This window comes from Papio anubis, chromosome 9, assembly GCF_008728515.1.
Source record: "Papio anubis isolate 15944 chromosome 9, Panubis1.0, whole genome shotgun sequence".
Lineage (NCBI taxonomy): Eukaryota > Metazoa > Chordata > Mammalia > Primates > Cercopithecidae > Papio > Papio anubis.
The window spans coordinates 1,427,521-1,450,793 of record NC_044984.1 but is presented as its reverse complement, the minus strand read 5'-3'; the positions used below and the strand labels follow the sequence as shown (position 1 = coordinate 1,450,793).

The window sequence follows — 23,273 nt, the reverse complement described above, 5'->3', positions numbered from 1 at the left end:
TACTAAGTTAACTTAGTTTCAGCTCCAGGAAACACTCAGTTAAAGATTCCTTGACACTGATACAACCTGAATTAAATGTCTGTGAATAGGTTAAATGTTTCTATTGGGTCAAATGTTCTCAAGGTTAGACAAGTTTAAAACACTAATTGGATCCAAACAGCATCCTGTACTCATAGTACTCATTCTGAGTACAGAATACAAAAGATGGAAGGAATTTTAGAGACATCTGCCCCCGTCCCCCTGCCTAACTTTCTAAATGAAAAATTCAAAATCCCGAGAGGTGACTTGATCTGTAAAGATGACCAGGAGCTAAGTTCTCAGTCAGCATCAGTTCCTCACAGCTCGCGGTTCTCCCCTGGAGCGGTTAGAGAACTTTCAGGCTTTATTTCATTGCTTTTACCTGAGTAGTTCCTGTGGGCGAGTTACTTTCTGAATTATAACTGGGCATTCACATGGTGTTCTCTGTTTTCTAAACCAAGAGGGACTGGAAACCAATTGGGTCATTTCCTAGAAGAACCAGAGCTTCTTGATAATAAACTTATTCTCACTTCTAAACTCTTCTATCCCTGCACCCATTCAGCCCCTCAGTATCGCTCTCCAGGACAAAGGAGCAAGCTCTGAACTGGCTGTCCTGTTTCTGGTACTCTGCCCCGTGTACCTCCCTCTCCGCCTGTCCATCCTCTACAGATTGCAATGGCATGCTAAGGGCTTCGCAATCCACCTGCTGCTGACTGCAGCCACCTAATGGCTTGTCTCTCCCTCTCTGACATCCCGTAGTAATTGAAAAAACAAACCTGAGGCTGGGCGTGGTGGCTCATGCCTGTAATCCCAGCACTTTGGGAGGCCAAGGCAGGTGAATCTCTTGAGGTCAGGAGTTTGAGACTAGCCTGGCCAACATGGTGAAACCCCGTCTCTACTAAAAATACAAAAAAATTAGCTGGGCGTGGTGGCGGGTGCCTGTAATCCCAGATACTTGGGAGGCTGAAGCAGGAGAATTGCTTGAACCCGGGAGGTGGAGGTTGCAGGTAGCCGAGATCAAGCCACTGCACTCCAGCCTGGGTGACAGAGCGAGACTCTGTTGCCAAAAAAAAAAAAAAAAAAAAAGCCTGAAAATTATTTAGCATTCATCTTTTCAAAAAGTGGTACCTAAGCCCTAATACCCTGCTCAGTGTGGGATGGTCTTAGTGACTCACTTCTAAGGAACAGAATGTGGCCGAAGTGATGTTGTATAATTTATGATTCCAGGTCATAAAAGGCATTGTGGCTTCCTTCTGGCTCTCATCTCTCGGATCACTCATTCTGGGTGAAGCTGGACTCCATGTCACCACATCCAGCAGCCCGATGGAGAGGTTCCATATGGCAAGGAACTGAAGGTTCCTTCCAACAGGTAGCACAAGCTGTGGGTGAGCAATCCTGGAACTGGCTGTTCTATCCCCAGGGAAGGTTTTAGATAACTGCGGTCCCATGAGAGACCCCAAGTAAGAACTACTCAGCTAAGACGCTGCTGAATTCCTGACACACAGAAACCATTGAGATAAAAATCATTTATTGTTGTTTTATGTGCCAGACTTTGGGGTAATGTGTAATGTTGCAACAGATAACTGATATGTACCCTAACTACGATCTATAATGAGCTACCAAGAATACACTAAATTTGTTATGCTGTTTATGCTTCTATATCTTTGCAAACGTCTTTATCTAAAATTATATCTGCCTGGCAAATGCCTATTGCTCCTTGAAGAGTTAGCTCAAGTGTCACCTTCTCTGTGAACCCCTAAATCTCTTTGGAGACCTGGGTTTTTCTATTATATCTTACATAATTTTTCTCTGTTGGAGAAAATCCATCATTCAGCATTTGTTTCAACGTCTTGAAACATGTATTTTTTACCATGTACCTAATGCAGTGTTAGGCACACTGGTAGATGTCCCCAAAAATATTTTTGAATTAATCTTATTTCTCATTTCAGTTTTAAACCAAAATAATAAAAGTTTCATATCACATGAAATTATTCCACATGAACTTGAGGACTCAGATGTAAATGATACGGGAGTGCGGAGAATGTACTTTTCAGTGAAAACATGAAATCAGAGATAAACATCCTGGTTCAGTTCTCAGAAGACATAACAATATGAATACTGGATTTTTAAATAGTGATCTAACAACAAAATGATTACGTGACCAAATGTAAGATGCTTTCATTTGATTCTAGAATACCAAGAGCAAAATTTTAATAACTTACTTCATATTCACATGAAAACCCAGACGATCTAATTCCTAATTTCTAGGTTTGCCAAATCCCCCCTCCTACAAAAAGTTTGTGATCCTAGTCTTGAAATTCAGGAAGAAACAGTGATATGTGTTCAGTAGTGACTATCTTCCAATGAAAAGAAATGAAGTTTTGCTAGTAAGTGTTTTGCCTTAAAACCTGAATTTTCACCAAAAAGAAGCCATCTGTTTTGAATATTTTATAGACCAAGCCTCTATTTGTGCTCCGCTTTGATCTCCCAGCATAATAGGAAGCCAGTGATACAGTCCAGCTACACCTCAATCAAGCGTGCTCATTTAATTTATCCCAGAAATGCCCAGCCAGATCCAGCTGGAAACTTCAGCCTCGTCGTCCTAGGATCAGGAAGAAGAAGGAAGACACATCAGGGAGAAAAGCTCTTTTGTTTTGGTTGATAATGCAGTTTTGTGTCTAAGAAAATATTCCTTTAACCCAAAACAGACAGTAATCCCGAAGACAGAGACTGTGTATAGAAAGTAACAAATTAGCAGGGAGCTGAGGACAAGTTAATGAAAGCAGTACTGTAGAGTCCTACTGTAACGAGTCTGCTGTTTAATATTTCAGATAAAATGTGAGTTGAATCATATCCTCCACAACATAACTCTATAAAATCAAAATGTGATATAATACGCAAGTGTTAGGTCTGTCTTCCAAAACTGGTATTAAAAAAGGTCAAATCACAGGCTGAGGGTGGTGAGTAATGAACTTAATGATATAACATTCTAGAAAGCACACTAGGTATTGACTGGGGCTAAGATCAGCCTGGGACACTAATGCACATGAATGGAATCAAATTACAGGATAACCTATTAGGGTTCAGGGAGAAGCCGAAAGATTAAAAATAGCTACTACACTGCATAAAACTGTAAATAGCATATATGTAACTTTTCTTCAGGGCAAAACTCATCAATGTTTTCATTTAATAAATATTTATTGAGCCCTGTCGGGTCCCCACATTTATAGATGACTGTGTGGGAAAAAGTAATACATGAAGAGTTTTATTTTGTACAAAGTACAGAGATATTTTGTTGTCCAGGAAGAATGTCTAAATCACAAATAATACCACAAATAGGGCAAGACAGCTCCTCCTCATTAGTAAAATGAGTTCATATCATTAAGATATGAACCCACAGATCTGAGAGCATATGTTCCAGAGATGCTTCAAATGCTATATAATTTTCAGTGTAAGAAATAAATCAAGTGAGTCACAGGACAATGCCACCTTAAATCACTCAACAGAAACCACAGAAATGCAGGATCTACCTATAAATGATGTCTTAAAACATATTAAGTAAAAGGTTCTATAAATGAAACACTATAAATGATGTCTTAAAATATATTAAGTACAAGGTTCTATCCCAAATTACTTACAATGCACTCATGCAGCCTAAGAGGTCTCTGCCTCAATGTCACCCTCGCTGTCGTTTAGTGAGCACGTCCTATATGTCAGGCAAAGGGCTGAGTGCACTGACTACATTATTATATTTAACTCTCACCATAACCTTTGGTATAGGTTTTACGATTGCCATTTAACAAATGAGGAATCTGATGCGTAGAGAAGAAGTTGAGTGACTTGTGGGCAGTTACACAGCCACCACACTGGATTCAGATTAGGTCTTAGGGCAAAGCATACTCTTTATCACCAAGTTAAAAGGCCCTCAAAATAATACAACTGCCCTGTAGGGGAAGCAAAAGAAAATATATCTTGCCAGTTTTATAGGTGGGATGCAATATCTTAAAAAAAAGAAGACAGGAAATTTGTAGTTGCACTATTGTCATGTATCACAATTATGACAACACCACATAAGAGAAATAGTAATGCTGATCTGTGATACACCAAAATATAAACTGAGATTGCATTGGGGTGATAGGATTATGCGATCCTTTTTCTTTTCTATTTTCCAAGTAGTTACTGTTGACTACAAATCTCTCTTCCAATCCAACTTCCTTATGTAAAAGTTCTGATATGTATCGAGGCACCCAGGTTTCACACAAAGGAGGCCCCCAGTAGTGATTTACACAGTATGTGTAGTGTCTGCCAGGTAGAGAGCACACGTTATAAATCTAGGAGATATGGTGAGACCTACTCCTTTCTTGTCTGCTTCTGGAATGGGAAAATGGAATTGAGTATGTGTTTGTCTTGATGGTCATCTAGTTCTGGAAGGGTCTGTCTGGGATTTAAGAACACAAACAGTAGGTGAAAGCAGGTCTGAGACACTTCCAGGCTGGTGTCCAGTTATCAGAGAAATCCTAGTTAAGAATAAAGTGGCTGGGCACAATGGCTCACACCTGTAATCCCAGCACTTTGGGAGGCTGAGGGGGGGTGGATCATGAGGTCAGGAGTTCAAGACCAGCCTGGCCAAGATGGTGAACCCTGTCTCCACTAAAAATGAAAAAAAAAAAAAAAAAAAAGCCGGGCGTGGTGGTGGCCGCCTGTAATCCCAGCTACTGAGGAGGCTAAGGGAGGAGAATCGCTTAAACCCCAGAGGTGGAGGTTGCAGTGAGTCGAGACAGTGCCACTGCACTCTAGACTGGGTGACATAGCAAGACTCCGTTTAAAAAAAAAAAAAAAAAAAAGTATATAAACCTGCCTATAGGGTCCCAGGCATTGCAGCTCTCCAGACATACATGTTTTAGTGGGCCACTAGAAGGAGGGCAGACACAGCTGTTCTGAAGGAATCCCAATGGTTCTGAAACTTACATGGAGAAAAAATGGTTTTACGAAAAAAGTGGAAGATGGAATGTGGCCCAGTCACAAACCACGCTAAATTATGAAGAAAAAAGAGTGACACATTGAATTTAGAGGTACAAAGACAGAACATGGTAAGAAAAACTGGGGTAGAATTAGGAAATAAAAGCAGCATTCCATTGATATGATAATGTTGACAGAGCTTTCAAATCTGAAATAGTATGCATTACTATACCACATTAGATGAACTACTGTAGTCCACAAAACATATAATATAGTTGTGGACTAAATTTGGCAAAAGCTGTATAGTCTAGAGCAAAGATCCTAGAATTCTGGGAATTTCTGCAAGTTATCCAAAAGTAATTGAGTTCTAGAGAACATTAATGTTTAAGAAGAGAGACTAACCCTAAAAATCCAGAAATCTGGTATCTACCAACATTAGTAAACGACTACAGCCTGCTCTTATTGACATTCCTCTAACTTACTTGTAAAGAATGTCTAAAGGCCGGGCGCAGTGGCTCACACCTGTAATCCTAGCACTTTGGGAGGTTGAGGCGGGTGGATCACCTTAGGTCAGGAGTTCGAGACCAGCCTGGCCAACATGGTGAAACCCCATCTCTACTAAAAATACAAAACTAGACGGGTGTGGTGGTGCGTGCCCTTGGGAGGCTGAGGCAGAGAATCACTTCAACCCGGGAGGTGGAGGCTGCAGTGAGCAGAGATCGCACCACTGCACTCCAGCCTGGGCAATAAGAGTGAAACTCCGTCTCGGAAAAAAAAAAAAAAAGAATGTTCTAAAAACTCCCCGTGTTAGACTTCAGATAATATGCAAAAGCTATACAGAAGTACATGTTGGCTACCGGCAGGTTAGTAAACAACAGCTATTAATTCTATGGCAAATCATGGATTTACAAACTACTTTCACATTCATTACGTCGGTGCCTCAAGAAAAGTAGGATAGTTATCATCACGCCCACTTCAGAGATGAGTAAACTGAGGTACCAAGAGGTTAATGGATCACTTTGAAGTCTCCGACCCTGATTCAATGCTTTTTCTATTAAGTAGGTGTCTACGTTTTTCTTGGATAATTCACGTTACGCAGAAAAGCAGAGATGTCTGACCCATGAGGAATTTCAGAGCTCTGTGCATTAGGGCCAGAAAAACGATAAGTGGATCCTAATACTCAGTCTGCCAGGAAAAAAGGAACTTCGGCCATTAAAAGGCTGTGCTAACAGCTCTAAGTCACGTAAACAGATCGACGTTGTCTCACAGTCATTCTGTAAGCCACAAACACACCGAGATGAAACGACTGCGCGAGACCTTTGCTCCCAGGGGAATGACTGTTGTAACCAACTCCTTTTCTGTCCCAGTCCTTGCTATGAGGAAAGGCTGACAGGTGCCGATGACTGGCATGTCTTAGTAGAGTCGGAGATTTAGGAATCTGGGCTGGTGACAATGTTGGCACAGAAAGTTTGTTTCTCTGCTCTGTTTGTCAAGAGTCTACAAGTCTGTGGGGAAAGGGAAGAAAGCAGAATGCAGAAGAGCTCACCATTCACTGTAACAGGAAAATATTCCTATCCCCACAAGAGATGTGGCTACGCCATCACACTAAAAAGTGCTCTCACTGCCAATTACCAAGCACAATCCAGCGCAAGTGCCTACTAAAATTATGTCTGTGCTTTATATTCCAGGAAGTAGATAGCTTTCTTTACACAACAGAAACACAAATTTAAAGAAATCATACTCTTGGCAGCAAAGAATTCTAACCCGTTCTCTAAGCAGTAGCACACTAGTCCAACTCCTATTCCCACAAAAAATTAGCAGGCAACTGAACAATAAGAAAGAAAGAAAAAAATAAAAGGTTCTTAGGTTTTAAGGATTTCAGAAAAAGCTTCTTGAGGTCACAAGCCACTCTGACATCTCCCTGGCTATGCGTTAGTGAGTTATTATTGACCTGTGGAGTAGAGACAGATTATCTATCTTTATCTATCTATCTATCTATCTATCTATCTATCTATCTATCTATCTTATCTATCCTATCTATCTATCCAATATATCTAAACTGTCTATCTATCTATCCAATCTATCTTATCTATCCTATCTATCTATCCAATCTATCTAAACTATCTATCTATCTAATCTATCTTATCTATCCTATCTATCTAGCCAATCTATCTAATCTATCTATCTTATCTATCTAATCTATCTAATCTCTCTCTCTCTCTCAAGCTCTTCTCAAGACACACTTTTAGCAGACAGCTGGGTAAAGAGAATCACAGGGGATTACTCCAATGTTTAGTTTGTTTACTTCTAGGGATAAAGAAACAAGAGGAAAAAGGGAAGATTACAGTGAGCTTCCTTAAGGCTGCATGGGTCTCTCCTATTTTCCTGCTTAAGACACCACTGCCTTGAGGATCTTTAGAATTAAGAAAAACTACTCTTCTTTTCCAATGATTTTTTTTCAGAGACATGAACAACTACTCTTTTTAAATCATGATATGAAGAAACCACTTTGTTTTAAACAGTTGAAGAACAGATTAGAATTGTACTTGTGTTGGTATATAGAGAATGAGCTTTGGTTCAAGTAAATATCAGGAAAGCAGTAAAAATGTAGCCAAAGGTCCTAAGATCATGTATTTATGAAGCTGTCTTTCCTGACCTGCTATTCCTCTCTATTGAAAACACCTAACATTGTATGTGCAATAATTAGTTTTTCTCTAAAGATTTAAGCTAGATTGCCTACTCATTCATTGTGTATTATGAGCTGCTTCTTCCTTCAATGTTAGGTATTAGAAGGCTAGGACCAACGCTCAACCTTGGAAATAACTAACTAATTTCCCGAAGTGCATACTATTTTATCCATAGCATCTCATCCACTCTGAGACTTAGAAAACAGATTATTAAAAAAGAAACACACACACACACGAAACCATATTATCTGGCAATCTGCCACACAGAAAATACTAAAATTCAATATTCAACAAGTATTCACTGAATGCCTATTACTTGTTAAACATTATTTACATCTGCCTTTTCTGTCACTTTGTAGTGCCCCTTGCTGATTTAAGACAGGTAAAGTAGATTTTAAGACAAACAATATTTCTGAAAATAAAAAGGTTTATCAGGAGTATATAATAATCATAAATGAGTTTGCAAACACAGCCAGAGCTTCAAAATACAAAGTAAAACCTGAAATAATTCAAAGCAGAAAAATCTCTAATTTTTGTTGGAGATTTGAATGCTTCTTTCTCTGCAATTAACAGACCTCTTCCTCTACAAAAATTCAGTGAAGACATGGAGGATCTGACAAACTCTATCAACCAGCCTGACCTAATTGATATGTACAGAACACTGTATGTGACAAAGAATACCATTCCTTTAAGAGCACAAGCTATGTTCATTAAGATGCTCATGTTTTGGGCCATAAAACAAAAGTCTCAAAAATGTAAAATAATTAAAACAATACAATGTATGGTTTGTGATCACAGTGAGATTAAACAGGTGCTAAAAGATAAACGCACATTAAAATTTTAAAGAGTTTATTTGAGCAGACCGCAATTCATTAATCAGGCAGTCTTAGGCCATAAGTGGTTGGGGGTTCTTCTGATGAAGAGATTGGGAGAAGACTTTTGTAAGGTGAAAGCAGAAGCAAGGTAAAGAAAATCCCTTATTGGTTAAAGTGGGGCAGTGATGTTTTCTGGATCATTCCAGTGCAAAGTCCCTGGTTAGAGGTCAGCCAGGCAGTTTCTGATTGGTTAAACTTAAGTATTGGGAAGCCTCGAGGTAAGTTAGTTGGTGGTTTCTGATTGGCCTAGAATATGGCTGTTTACAAAGAGTTGGGTTTCAGTTTGTTTATGTAGGAACTCAGGGCATTGGAGCTGCCTTAGCCTAATGGCCTCCCAACCAAAATTACACTGCGTTTGAACCAGGTATATGAAAAACTGCTGAGCATCGTAAATCATCATGCAAATACAAACCATGATGAGATACCATCACACACCAATTAAAATGGCTATTATTTTAAAACCCCCCCCCAAAAAAAATAACAAATGCTGGAGAGGATGTGGAGAAAGGGGAACTCTTATACAGTGTTGGTGGCAATGTAAATTAGAACAGCCGTTATAGAAAACAGTATGGAGGGTTTTCAAAAAACTAGAATAGAACTATCATACAATCTAGCTATTATACCACCGGGTATATATCCAAAGGAAAGGAAATCAGTACATCAAAGAGATAACTGTACTCCCATGTTTAGTGCAGCACTATTTACAACTGCCAAGATATGGAACTAACCTAAGTATCCATCAACAGATGAATGGATAAATGTGGCAAATATATATAAAATGGAATACTATTTAGTGATTAAAAAAAAAAAAAGAATGAAACTCTGTCATTTCAGCAACATGGATGAGCTGGGAGGACAATATGTTAGGTGAAAAAGTCAGGCACAGAGAGATAAATACCATATGTTCTCATCCATGTACAGAAGCTTAAAAAGTTGATCTCATAGAAACAGAGAGTAGAAGAGTGATTCCTAGAGGCCAGGAAGGGTAGGGGGAAGGGGAAAGCCAGAGGTGGGTTAGAGAATATAAACTTGCTTTTGCAAGAATTATAAAAGTGAGAGAAATCTAACCTGACTGACTCCATCTTGCTTCTAACCTCACAAGCTCACTCCTCTTGCTCATTCCTGGGCATAGGCCAAGCTAACTATGGGAGGAATTTAGTTTATAGTTTAACTTTGAAGCAAAAATGATAATAGTCCCTCTGCAAGCTGACCTCCTCTGGGGACTGAAACCATCTCTGTAAGACGAATGAAAGGCCACAAGGTTAGGATTATGAGAAAAGACTGAATTCCTCTAAGATGTCGGTGTAGTTAAATGATAACCAGCCACTGTTCCCTAGCTTACTGTTTTTTTTTCCTTTTTTTTTCTGAGATGGACTCTTGCTGTGTCACCAGGCTGGAGTGCAGTGGCATGATCTCGGCTCACTACAACCTCTGCCTCCCTGGTTCAAGCAATTCTCCTGCCTCAGCCTCCCAAGTAGCTGGGACTACAGGCACGCGCCACCATACCCAGCTAAATTTTTTTGTATTTTTAGTAGAGATGGGGTTTCATCACGTTAGCCAGGATGGCCTCAATCTCCTGACCTCATGATCCACCCACCTCAGCCTCCCAAAGTGTTGGGATTACAGGCGTAAGCCACCGTGCCCAGCCTATTCCCCAGCTTACTTTTCTAAAATTGCTTACTCATCAAGAGTCATGCAGCTGGAGGTTACAAAATTTGTAACCTCCCCAACTGCTCCTACAGATAACATCACTGTTGTAAAACCTAAGATTGGTCTTTAAGATATTTTTCAGACTTTTGCATTTTGGCAACCAACTGACTTCACTCGGACCTGTCATTCATACCAAGGAACTGACTCAACTGGTCTTGTGACCCCCATCTAGAAACTGACTTAGTGTATGAAGATAGTTTCTGACACCTCTATGATCTCAACCCCAACCAATCAGCAGTACCCATTCCCTAGCCCTCAGCCTGCTAAACTATCCTGGAAAACCCTAGCCTCCAAATTCTTGGGGAGGCAGATTTGAGAAATATCTCTCGTCCTCTGATCAGCGGCCTTGAGATAATCGAACTCTTTCTCTACTGTAATGCTGCTGTCTCGGTGTACTGGCTTTTCTGTGTAGCGGGTGAGAAGAATCCACTGAGTGAGCAGAAGTACAGGTAGATGGGAGGAACAAGTTCTGGTGTTCTATGGCACTGTAAGGTGACTATCATTAACAACAATTTGTTATGTGTTTTTCAATAGCTAGAAGAGTGAATTTTAAATGTTCCCAACACAAAGAAATGATATATATCTGAGGTGATAGATATGCTAATTACCCTGATTTGAGCATTATACATTATACACATTTATCAAAATGTCACTGTACCCCATGAACATGTAAAATGATTAGATGTCAATTTTAAAATAATAATGAAGGAAAAGATTTAAATATAACAATAGAATGCTTTATAATTTAAAAAAGAAACTAAAATACCAAAAACAAACAAACACAAACACTGGGCTTGGGGAAGTAAACCAATAAATGCATACCCGTGCACTCCACATGCTGCTCTTCTCACAAAGACATACACTCACTCATTTTGTAAAGAGTTCCAGATAACTTTCCTGTAGGGTTTTGCTTAAAAGTTTAACCTCGGCCGGGCACAGTGGATCACACCTGTAATCCCAGCACTTTGTGGGGCCGAGGAGGGCGGATCACGAGGTCAGGAGATTGAGACCATCCTGGCTAACACGGTGAAACCCAATCTCTACTAAAAATACAAAACATTAGCCAGGCATGGTGGCGGGTGCCTGTAGTCCCAGCTACTTGGGCGGCTGAGGCAGGAGAACAGTGTGAACTCGAGAGGCGGAGTTTGCCATGAGCCGAGATCGAGCCACTGCACTCCAGCCTGGGTGACAGAGTGAGACTCTGTCTTGGAGGGGGGGGAAAAAAAGTTTAACCTCATTAAGCAAAACAAAAAATGTTAAAAAAGAAAAAAAAAAAAAAAGGAAAAATCTCATTTAATTGATGTTGGGAAATTATTTAAAAGTCAGTCCCTGGTTCAGAGTATTCTTCTGGATCCAATTTCTAAAAGATGGTCCCCAAATTTGTATCTCTGTTGAATGAAAAGTGCTTCAATTCTTTAAAAAGCTCAGTCTGTAGCTGTTAAGTTGCCTAAATATTCAGTCTTTGTAAAAGGTATAGGTGTGTATCTTTGTTAAAGGAAATGCTGAATGTGAACATATTTAAAAATAATAAATTATGCAAATTATTAAAGACTTCTAAGCAGTTCAAATCAAGGAAGAATAAACAGTGTAATGCTTTACTACGCTAATAAAGCAACCAGTTAAATAAACAAACAAATAGCCCAGTTCCCAAGCAGAGAACAAAAGGCTAAATCAAAGCCTCAAGGGTAGTTCTTTTCCATTTCAAAACCTTGAAATGTTTACCTGGGAAAGAGGAAGTTGCCTCTTTCTCTTCACTAAGAAAACTTTTCCAAATAATATTCAGTGCATGTTTTGAACACATCTTTTTTTTTTTTTTGCCAGAAAATCAGCATTACTTCTTTTTTAATTAGGAAAGTTTTAAAATTATAGTAAAATACACATAACATAAAATTCACCATCTTAACCATTTGAAGTGCACCGCTTATGAGTGCTAAATACATTCACATTGTTGTGCAACCATCCTCCAGAACTTTTCCATCTCGCAAAACTAAAACTCTACATCCATTAAACAATTCCTCATTTCCTCCATTACTCTGGTTTTTCACAAGGTTTTATGTCTTGAATGAAATGATGAAAAACATGGCTTCCATTCTGATGTGAAACATTACGGGAAAAATAAATTTAAATGTAGAAATTTATTTTATTGTCAGCTTTTTTTTTTCTTCTCAAGAATGAGACATGAGAGATGGCTTACTAGATAGAATAAAGGATGTGAGTTCCAGCTTTAAAAAGACCACACCCTTGGAGGCTTCTTACACTACATGTTATTGATATTTGAAGCAAGAAAGGTATGTCATATCTACATAAACGAATGTATCCAGGATTTATAATTTTGGAGAAAAAGTACATTTGTAGTATACTAATCCTAAAATGCATTATCAGAAAGACTAAGGTAAACAGGAGAATAGTTACAAATTAGTCCAACATACATACATTGCTACCATGGGGTCCCTTTCTACTCAGATTTTAAAAGGAGTTTATTGTTAGTCTTCATTATTTATAATTGGATATTCTTATGGGAATATTCTTAGGGGAGAAGAGATTTTCTTTTTTCATCTGCTGCTAGGTTAATGGGGGAGAACCCTATAACAGAGACTGGCAAGAGAAAAACATAGACATTTATTTACTATAAGTTTTATGTAACATGGGAGCCTTCAGAAACGAAGACCTCAGCCGGACTCTGTGGCTCAGGCCTGTAATCACAGAACTTTGGGAGGCGGAGGTGGGAGGACTGCTTGAACCCAGGAGTTCGAGACCAGCCTGGGCAACATAGTGAGACCCTGCTTCTACTAAAAAATACAAAATTTAGCAGGGCATGGTGGTACACGCCTGTAGTCCCTGCTACTCAGGAGTCTGAGGCAAGAGGATCCCTTGAGCCCCTGAGTCCGAGGCTACAGTAAGCTATGATCACGCCACTACATTCCAGTCTGAGCGACAGAGAGAGACACTGTCTCTAAAAAAAAAAAAAAGAAAGAAATGAAGACTTCAAAAAAGGAAATCTGTGTATTTTTATACTAAGACGAAGAGTAGACAGTCATGGAGAAATGGATTTGAGGACAGAGAGTGTAATCTAATAATAGTAATAAACTGGGCAAGGCCTGTTTGCTGTTCTTTGTGTTCCTCTGTCTTCAGAGATAAGGACATTCTTTTCCTCCAGCTATGGGGTGGGTGCCTCTGCAATGAAGGTTTTATGACTGACTTTAGGGGCAGGTCAGAAAATTCTTTCATCACTTGCTTCAGGCAAGAAGGGTGAGGAGAAGGTCAAAGAGAACTTCCTGCTTCTGTTTTATCCAACGCTAAGGCGCCATATTTTGGGGAAGCATGTCCTGAATTCCATCATTTACTCTCCTTTCTCTTGTAATCAGTATGGACACAAAGGCATAATAACCTCTTTTAAAAATCTTCTAGCTTTGTTTCCTTATCAGAGGTGGGTCAAGTTTTGATATAATTAGGCATATCTGGCTTCAAATCTGGCTTCTACTGTGTACTGGGTATGTGAACTTGGATAAGTAAGCTAACTTCTCCACAGTTCAGTTTCCTCAGCAGTAAAATAATGAAAATGGTACCTATCCCTTACGATTGTTACATTGGTTTCAACGAAAACATGCTTACAATGTGCTTATAAACTCACAACTCAGTGTTTGGCGCTTACTAGGTGTTCTTTAAATGGGAACTACTAGCATCACTGATCATTTAGTCTTTATTTCCCAATGCCTTTGTCAAAAATAACTCTTTTCCAAAATCTTTTTTTTTTTTTTTTTTTGAGATGGAGTCTTGCTCTGCCGCCCAGGCTGGAGTGCAGTGGCACAATCTCGGCTCACCGCAACCTCCGCCTCCCGGGATTCAAGTGATTCTCCTGCCTCAGCCTTCCCAGTGGCTGGGATTACAGGCACGCTCCACCACACCTGGCTAAGTTTTACATTTTTAGTAGAGACAGGGTCTTGCCATGTTGGCCAGGCTGCTCTCGAACTCCTGACCTTAGGGTGATCTGCCCGCCTCGGCCTCCTTAAGTGCTGGGATTACAGGTGTGAGCCACCGTGCCCGGCCTACAGAATCTTTTTTGATTTGACATAGGTTCAAGCTGCTTGGGACCAGGAAAAAAAAAAAAAAAGCAGCAGCAGCAAAACTGTTCTTGTGTTTCAGTGTGTGAGTATATGCTCATGAGAAGAGATGGAGGCTCAGTGAAGACAGAGGCCCACAGAAGGGACCTGCTGAGTATGGTATGCAAAAAGGGCTGGTGGAAAGCTTGGCTTGTAATAGCAGTGGGCAGAGTTCTGAGACAGTTGGTGAGAATCCAGGGCAGAAGGATGAGGTGGAAAGGGAGTGAACCCTCTGGAAAATAGTGAAAAGCAGAAATGAGGATTTTAAATTTCTTTGTGGGGAGGAGGGAAGAAGAGAAACCCGAAAAGCAGAAAACAGGTAGTGTGCCGAGGTCAAACAATAAACCAGTTACAGACATTTCTGAGCATACAGAGGGAATACTATTAAACTGGAGTTCAGGTGGTGCAAGAATAGTTTGAATCCAGAGTTGAAAAGTAAGGAACTCTTATTCAATCCTCCCATTAAGTGACAGCTGAGAGGAAGACAGAGAAAGTGAGGAGGGAGGGGAAAGAGAAAAGCCGGAAGGGTATTAATGCTGTAAGTGGTCAGCTTGGGCCTTCAGGTTAAAGCCAGTTAATAGCTAACATTAACTGACCAACTATTGACATGTAAAAGCATTGTTCTAAGGGATTTACATTACTTCATTTAATCCTCAAATAGCCCTCTGGGGCAGGTATATTATTATCCTGATTTTACAAATGAAGAAAGTGAGGTACACAGAAATTTGAAACCAAGTAATCTGGTTCCAAAGTCCACCTTCTGACCAGGACCTGAAAGCAACAGAACTAGATAAAGGGACAATCAACTTAGAAGACAGTGGTTCAGACAATGTCGAAAGAAAGCTGATTACTACTTTAATCTTCTGTAAAGCTCAATACATAACTGTTCTTGTGAATGCCTCACATTTGTAGTTAGTCTTTTTGAATTACGGTGCCCAATATTAAAACAGAAGTGTGGGTGGGGGATAACCATGGAACGAACGAAAGGACAGACACCCTCTGTTTCAGTTGGGCTGGTTTCCTCACCAGCCCCTACACGTCACACTCTCGTTCTCAGGTTGGCACTCCTGGAAGTTAGTTCCTATCTGAAATACTTTTCTTTTCCTGTTTCATCTTTCCCAAACTTTATTCAACCTCCAAGACCCACTTTTTCTCCCTTCTATAGTTCCAAATTCCTCACTAGATTCCTCGTCAGTCACATGTCTCAGTGAAGTCAGAAACCGCTTAGCTTCCTTTCAGTGAGGGACTGTCTTGGGTAACCTACAGCTATTTCTTACCAGCAAAGACCATTTTGTTATTTCCCCAGTTAGGAATGCAATTCGATTCAACATGCTTCTACGGAGTGTCTACTACGTCCAAGGAACTAGACTGGAAAACGGAAGACTCCTCTTTCGGTATGGTGTAATGGAAAGAGCAGGGGGTCTGGAGTCTGTCCTGGATTTAAATATCTGCCATTTGTTAGCTGTGTAATCTTGGAAAATTATTTAACGTCTATGAGCTCTGTATGCGATAAGATATATGAAAGTGCTGGGCCCATAGTAAATGCTTAATAAATATTCATTTTCTCCCTCCTATTTCTCTGCAGCTAGATCCTTGTGCTTCTTGAATTTCACTGGCTTTGTGCTAAGCTTTCCAGGAAAGAAGTTTCTTGCTAAAATCTCTGATCCACTTCTGAAAATAGATAAAATTCTTCCTTGTCTGTGATATCTAAAGTCAGTCTTGATATTGGCCCAAACTGGTTTTTGGACGATTTTCTCTATACCAGGACAATAGTGCAATTCACTGCACTATTTAATTCTGCAAGATAATTTAACACCTCCCTTCTACGGATGTATTCTCTAGAGATTTAAAGCTTCCATTGTTGCACTATTGCAGTGAGAATAATTTTAGGATGTTTCAAACTGATAAAGATATTGACAACTCCGCTAAGATGGACAAAAAGGAAACGCCAAAAGAGAAGGAGACACTTGCTCTACAACACTTGTCTTAAAAGTTTGTGTTAATATTTACATCATCTCTAATGAAAAATGAAAAGTCTAGCATACTGGTCCAAATCCTGTTCTGAGATGCTACAGGGCTGATCCAACAGGCAGGCCATCTCCAGATTTTAGTAAGTGGCAGGTTCTTAGACCAAGACCAACTTCTAAGGCCCTTGGTAGGTGCACCCTTTACTGGAGGGACCGAGCACCAGTTCACACAAACTGCTCCACAGGGTGAAGTCCAGAAAGAGCACAGGCTGCTCTTCTTGATGGCTAAGAACCACAGGTTACCGGAAGGAATGAAAAAGATTTCAGAGTTACATTCAACTCCATTATATTCAGTGTCAAATTTTAGGAGGCAGACTCTAGGACTTCATTATGATTTTCCTTTAAATTCTCAACATTTCTCTAAAAGTCTTTTGTTCCTATTCATCTTTCTTATCTTCCCTTTCTAGTAATAGCAGTGCTGATGATAAAGCTGACAACCAATTTCTATGCTCCTGGTTTCAACGTAAACTTTACTTCTACTTTTCTGGATTTTTGTGAATTCAGTAGTTAACGAAATAAATACACACACACACACCCCCCCCCCACACACACATATATTTACTGAGAACCTACTATATCCTGGGCATTTATTTAGATGACGGGAATACACAAGTAAGTATATTGAAGTCCCTGTCCTCATGGGGCCTACATTCTACTGTAAGGAGGGAGGAGGAGGAGGGAGGGTAAAGGGAGGTGGGGGGGAGGAGAAGAAAAGATAAAGAAAAAAGAAGAAAACTTACAGTAAATGGACAGAGAGTGGCATGGATAAACTAACTTACATAGGAAATCTTTGCTCTGGAACTCCCTATTGGGCTGAGACTAAGATTTGCACCACTGAGTTCTATGAGTCAGCAACGTTATTGCTATGAACTGAATGTTTGTGTCCCCTCAAAATTTGTATGTCGAAACCCTAATCTCCAGTATGATGGTATCCGGATGGCTTTGGGGAGGTTATTAGGTCATGAGGGTGGAATCCTCACGATAGAATAGGTGCCTTTTAAGAAGAACCACGAGACAGCTCGCTTCCTGTCTCTCTCCGCCCTGTGAAGACACAGTGAGAAGCCAGCCATCTGCAAAGTAGGAAGAGGGCCCTCACCAAACCCCTGACCACGCTGGGGGATCCTGACCTCAGACTTTCAGCCTCTAGAACTGTAAAAAATAAACGTTTGTTGAGGCCATGACCCAGTACCTGTCCGCGGCCTGTTAGGAACAGTGCTGCACAGTGGAGAGGAGGGCAGGCAAGTGGGCATCACAGCCGGAGCCCTGCCTCCCGTCAGATCAGCGGGGGCGTGGAATTCTCAGAGGAGCACGAACCCCGTTGTGAACTGCGCATGGGAGGGATCCAGGTTGCGCGCTCCTGATGAGAATCTGATGCCTGATGATGTGAGGTAGAAGAGTTTCATAAAGCCATCTCTCCCAACCCCCCGTTGTGGAAAAATTGTCTTCTATGAAACCTGTTCCCGGTGCCAAAAAGGTTGGGGACTGCTAGTTTAAGCCATCCAGTCTACGATATTTTCAATAGCAGCCTAGGCTGACTGAGACAGTCACACAAGACTTCATGGCTATTGCACCCAATGCAATTTAAACACATTACAATAGACATTGATTCAAGTGATTTACTGAATAGTTATATAACTATTATCAAATCATGCTCAAATTCTACTTATTGAACTTAAAACACCTAACATGAATGTCTGAGCACCAGACATGTGAGAGAGAGAACCAATTTCTTTTTTTCTTTTTGTTTTTGAGACAGTCTTGCTTTTTCACCCAGGCTGGAGTGCAGTGGCGCGATCTCGGCTCATTGCAACCTCTGCCCTCAAGGTTCAAGTGATTCTTGTGTCTCCTGAGGAGCTGGGACTACAGGTGCGCGCCACCACACCCAGCTAGTTTTTGTATTTTCAGTAGACATGGGATTTTGTCATGCTGGCCAGGCTGGTCTCAAACTCCTGGCTTCAACTGATCCACCTGCCTCGGCCTCCCAAAGTGCTGGGATTACAGGCGTGAGCTACTGAGTCTGGCCCTCACTCGGATTTTCTACAGGCCAAGAGGAGAGTGAAGGAACTGTTATTTTTTCTGAGTGGAGGCAGTCCTGGCTTCAGTCTGTGTGTCTTAGGAGGGCTGCTTGAGAGCTAATGCTTTCAAAGATTTCACTGACTAAATGTCATCTCATAGGGAATTTCTTTATAAAATTCAAGGTGTTTTCCCAAAGGAAAAAATTCCTCAACATACAGGAGATAAAACTTGTGGTGATGAAAGAGAGCTATCACCATCAATATGTCTTTGCTATCTCTTCTACTGTCAGATACTAGTTCTTCCTTCCAGACCACAGAAAAGCCTGGGGACCTTAAGTCACAACTTTGAAATCTTTGTTTTGCATCCTGACCTATAAGATGAGGGCACGGATTAGAAGATGATGTTCGTAACAACAGGGACTAACACTTCTTGGAAGTGTTACTTCCTATTTCCTGGAGAGGGATCTAAGTTAACGATGACAACAGCAACAATCGAAATAATAACAGCATGGAATAAGAGCATGTCCAGTACTGTTCAAAGCATTCTACAGATATCAACCTATAATCTATCCATTAATCCTATAAAGTAGGCATTATTAATAAACCCATTTTTTAGATAAAGGAACTGGGGTTCAGGGAGTTTAAGTTACTTTTCCAAGGTTACAGGGCAGGTGGAGGGGTCTAGATTCAAAGCTGTGCAGTCTGGCTCCAGAGTCCATGTGCCTCACAACTTATCTACTCCCCACAACAACCTCCATCCTAAAGATGAAGAAACTGAAGTGCAGTGCGATGACATACCTTGTCCAAATCAGAAGCTGGTACATGGTGGTGTTAGAATCTGAACATAGGCATCCTGCTCCAAAGCCTACACTCTTAACCATTACGCTTTACCACCTCTGCTGAAATGGCCTAACTCCAGAATCCTTTTCAGTTCAGTACATCTATGGTTCTCTTCCCATCTATGGATTATATCAAGTAAGGCTCATACTTGATCAGTATATATTGGTGTCCTAGAAAATGTTTTAGATGCAAAGTACATGTTCTTAAGTTTGATAAGGTAAATCATCAATTTCAAAAGTTTGAATTTTTAAAGAAAATCTATTTTCTGTAAAATTAGTATGGAAACAGGAGAAGGAAAGTGGATAGCCAGTCAAAACTTCTGCAGTGTTTTAAGGTCACTCATGCACTTCTTCAAGTAAAATCCTTATCATATAATAAGGTTTACAGCACATTTTATAAAATTGGAAACTCCATATCGTAGAAACTCCAGTTATGGCCAGCTACAATTGCATGGTGTTAAACCAGTGAAAGTTAATATATTAGTGCAATATGCTCAACAGTGTGATAATTGGAAAAAGCTAAGAGTTATTTCATTTTGGTAGAGAAAGGAAAATGAAGATTTCAGGAACAAGTTTATGTGCTGGTTTGTTTACTTTTCAGTCTCGTGGTGAAGTTACCTATGGGCCTGTTTCCTAGAATACCAACAGGCTTCCTCTGATTGGCCAGAAAAAGGATTTGCAACAAAAATGTCATCATGTCCACGTGTGTGGTGCTTCCAGCTCAGGGAAGCTAAGAAGCTCCTGTGTTCTGACAAAATAGACAAGGTAGAGAAATGTTCATTTCTAAGAGACCAGTAAACTACATCCAGCTACTGCATGGCCTCACATGCTTGATGATGACGAATACCTACCCTTGTAGAGTGCAGATAAATTAGCGCACTGATTGCTCTCAGCGTTAACTTTCTCTGACATGCAGCATTCTAGCTTTCTGAAGAGCTTTCTGGTTGATTCAGTGCATTTCTTTTTTTTTTTGTTTTGAGACGGAGTCTTGCTCTGTTGCTCGGGCTGGGGTGCAGTGGTGTGATCTCAGCTCACTGCAAGCTCCACCTCCTGGGTTCATGCCATTCTCCTGCCTCAGCCTCCCGAGTAGCTGGGACTACAGGTGCCCACCACCAGGCCCGGCTAATTTTTTTGTATTTTTAGTAGAGACAGGGTTTTCACTGTGTTAGCCAGGATGGCCTCGATCTCTTGACCTCGTGATCCACCCGCCTCGGCCTCCCAAAGTGCTGGGATTACAGGTGTGAGCCACCGCGCCCGGCCGATCCAGTGCATTTCAACCTCATTCATGCCCTCAGGATAAAGCCATCTGGACAGTTTCCCACCTCACAGTGCATTGCCCCTTTCCACAACTTACCTCTCCATCCTTCTTGGTTGTGTTCAACAGTTAAGAGGTCTACACATGTCCTCATCATTTTAAGCAGTTTAACACCAAGACAAAGACATTTCAGGGAGAACTGACTCCAAGGGAGTGAGATCACTGATAAGCATGGGCAGTGAATCCAGGGTGCAAGGCCACCAATACGTGTGAACGTATTAATCATAATTGTTACTTTTTCTAAGAAAAGGATTTCCTTAGTCAAACCTCAAGGGCATCAGATCAAAGGGAGATACTGCCACAGCTGGACTATACTTTCCAGCCAATTGGCCTGAAAAGGAGAATCGAGACAGTGTCCTGGCAACTGTTGAACACAGCAGCAATCCATGAAAACGGAGGGAAAAGAATTTGTAGAATGACTTCTAAAAAAAGTCTTCCTTTACTTTGCTCCTCCCTATTTTTAGGGATAGTTTGAGGGTAACATCAAAGCCCCAGGGGATGCATCCGAGGTGCTGACTGTGAGAGCTCATTCTTCTACAGATAGAAACAAAAGGAGGGTTTAGTTCACAGCACAGTTTTTTTTTAAACACCATTAATTAATCATCATAAAAAGTATATGTCAAACTTAGGCCAATGGGCAAAGTACTTGTTCAATTTTCTATTGCCAGTTTCATATGAAGTTACCATAAACCTTGCCAGGACACTGTAAAATCACCCTAGAAAGGGTAATAAATAAAATCAGAACTGGAGAAATTTAGTCACATGTCCTAGAAGTTCTCCCAAAAATGTATGAAAAGCAATTATAGAAGTGACTATTAACACACAACGAGAAAAAAAAAAAAAAAAAAAGCCACAAAATCCAAACCCCACTATGTCAGAAGCACAGCAATACACACAAAAATCACGTGAAAATGAAAAAACAGAAAGCACACCAGGATTTCATGAATTACAGAGAAATGAGATGTGAGAGTTACTGTGTAAAAAGAAAAATGAAAACAAACAAAAACCATTTCTGTAGTCAAGGAAAGCTGTTTCTCACCGTTCTGAACAAAATGGCTGAACTAAGAGCCTCTGATTGGCTATGCCCATATACCCTCCTCCTCATCCTACAGGGAGAGAGATGACAAGGGGCAACGCCCCAGAGCAGCATGGAATGAAAAAGAGGTGGTTAGTATTTAAAACAAAGACGTAAGCATAACGTCGCAGAAGATAATTTCTTGACTCTCTTAAACAGATTCTAATTCCCTAAACTATCAAAATTAGTAGTTACTGTCGGTCCTCTGTATCTGCGGGTTCCACATCTGTGGATTCAACCAACCGTGGATGAAATATATACATATACATACATATATATAAAAATCAATAAAAATAACAATGCATTAATACATTAATTTTTAAAAATACAGTATAACAACTATTTACACAGTATTTACATTGTATTAGGTTATAAGTAATCTAGAGATGATTTAAAGTATATGGGAGGGTCTGGGCGTGGTGGCTCATACCTGTAATCCCAGCACTTTGGGAGGCCAAGGCGGGCAGATCACCTGAGGTCAGGAGTTCAAGACCAGCCTGGCCAACATGGTGAAACCCTGTCTCTACTAAAATACAGAAATTAGCCAGGCGTGGTGGCAGGTGCCTGTAATCCCAGCTACTCAGAAGGCTGAGGCAGGAGAATCACTTGAACCCAGGAGGCAGAGGTTGCAGTGAGCTGAGATCATGCCACTACACTCCAGTCTGGGCAACAGAGCAAGACTCCGTCTCAAAAACAAAACAAAACAAAACAAAACAAAAGTATAAGGGAGGATGTGTATAGCTTATATGCAAATACCATGCCATTTTATATAAGGGACTTGAGCAACCATGGATTTTGGTATTTGTGAGTGGGTTTGTCCTGAAACCAACCCCCCGAGGATACTGAGGAACAATTGTAGTTTGTCATTATACTTCTATTCTTCCTACTTTCCAAGATGCCATCTCTATCTCAGGGCTGGATCTGGGCAAAATTATCAAGTTGGAGGTTTTTCCTTATGTTTTGCTTTTCCTTCAACCTTTCTCTGTTTCCCTCTTCCTACTCCAGACATCCGGTTCTCTATATTATCAAAAACCTGTTTTCATGAGGAATCAAACATGCATCTTGTATCCCCTGGCATAGATTCAGTTCCAGGTATCAGGGAGCAGGCAGAAAAGGTAAAATGATCTCTTGGCAGGGAAAGACTGCTGACACCAGGCAGATAGCTCTCCATTCTGCCCACATTACATATTTATACTGTTTTCCTTCTAAAATACAAGGCTTGCCTCAACTGGCTTAGTAAATGTCATCATAATAGGACGGACTATACCTTCTGAATCTTAGAAGCAACAGCAATTTGAATACCATTGCTGCTTTCATCTGCACTCTCTCTGCTGCTTCTGCTAAGACAATGTCATAGCTATTATTTAGTAGAGATGTTTAGCAGGAAAGTTTTCCTTGATGCTTTAGTCATATGTATGTAATTACTTGACTTTTTTTTTTTTTCCCCTTAGCTATATATTTTAAGGCTGGGTGTGATAGAGATGTTAAAATTTGATTTTTGGCAATGGGATATGAGGTAATCTGTTCAGCACTCTCTCCCATCCATCATTTTCAAGATTTGAGGAGAGTTCCCTTTTTCCAAGAAACTAGAAATTGAACATGGTTCCCTTCAGATTCATCAATGTCTCTTTTGCATTGATGAGAAGTTGAAGG

General features: G+C 40.4%; 1 protein-coding gene across 16 annotated transcripts in view; it reads right to left on the bottom strand.

Moving 5' to 3' along the window:
• Positions 1 to 23,273, bottom strand: part of ERC1 (ELKS/RAB6-interacting/CAST family member 1) — a 535,673-nt gene that overhangs the window by 73,975 nt on the left and 438,425 nt on the right. For 6 of the 16 annotated variants that reach the window (XM_017945571.3, XM_009217663.4, XM_017945572.3 and 3 more), the window contains one exon: positions 21,585 to 21,651. The exons of the other annotated variants lie outside the window; for them this stretch is intronic. In XM_017945571.3, the coding sequence (XP_017801060.1) occupies positions 21,625 to 21,651 (27 nt within the window). In that variant the 3' untranslated portion in view covers positions 21,585 to 21,624. The remainder of the gene's footprint in view (positions 1 to 21,584; positions 21,652 to 23,273) is intronic. 16 annotated transcript variants of the gene reach the window in all.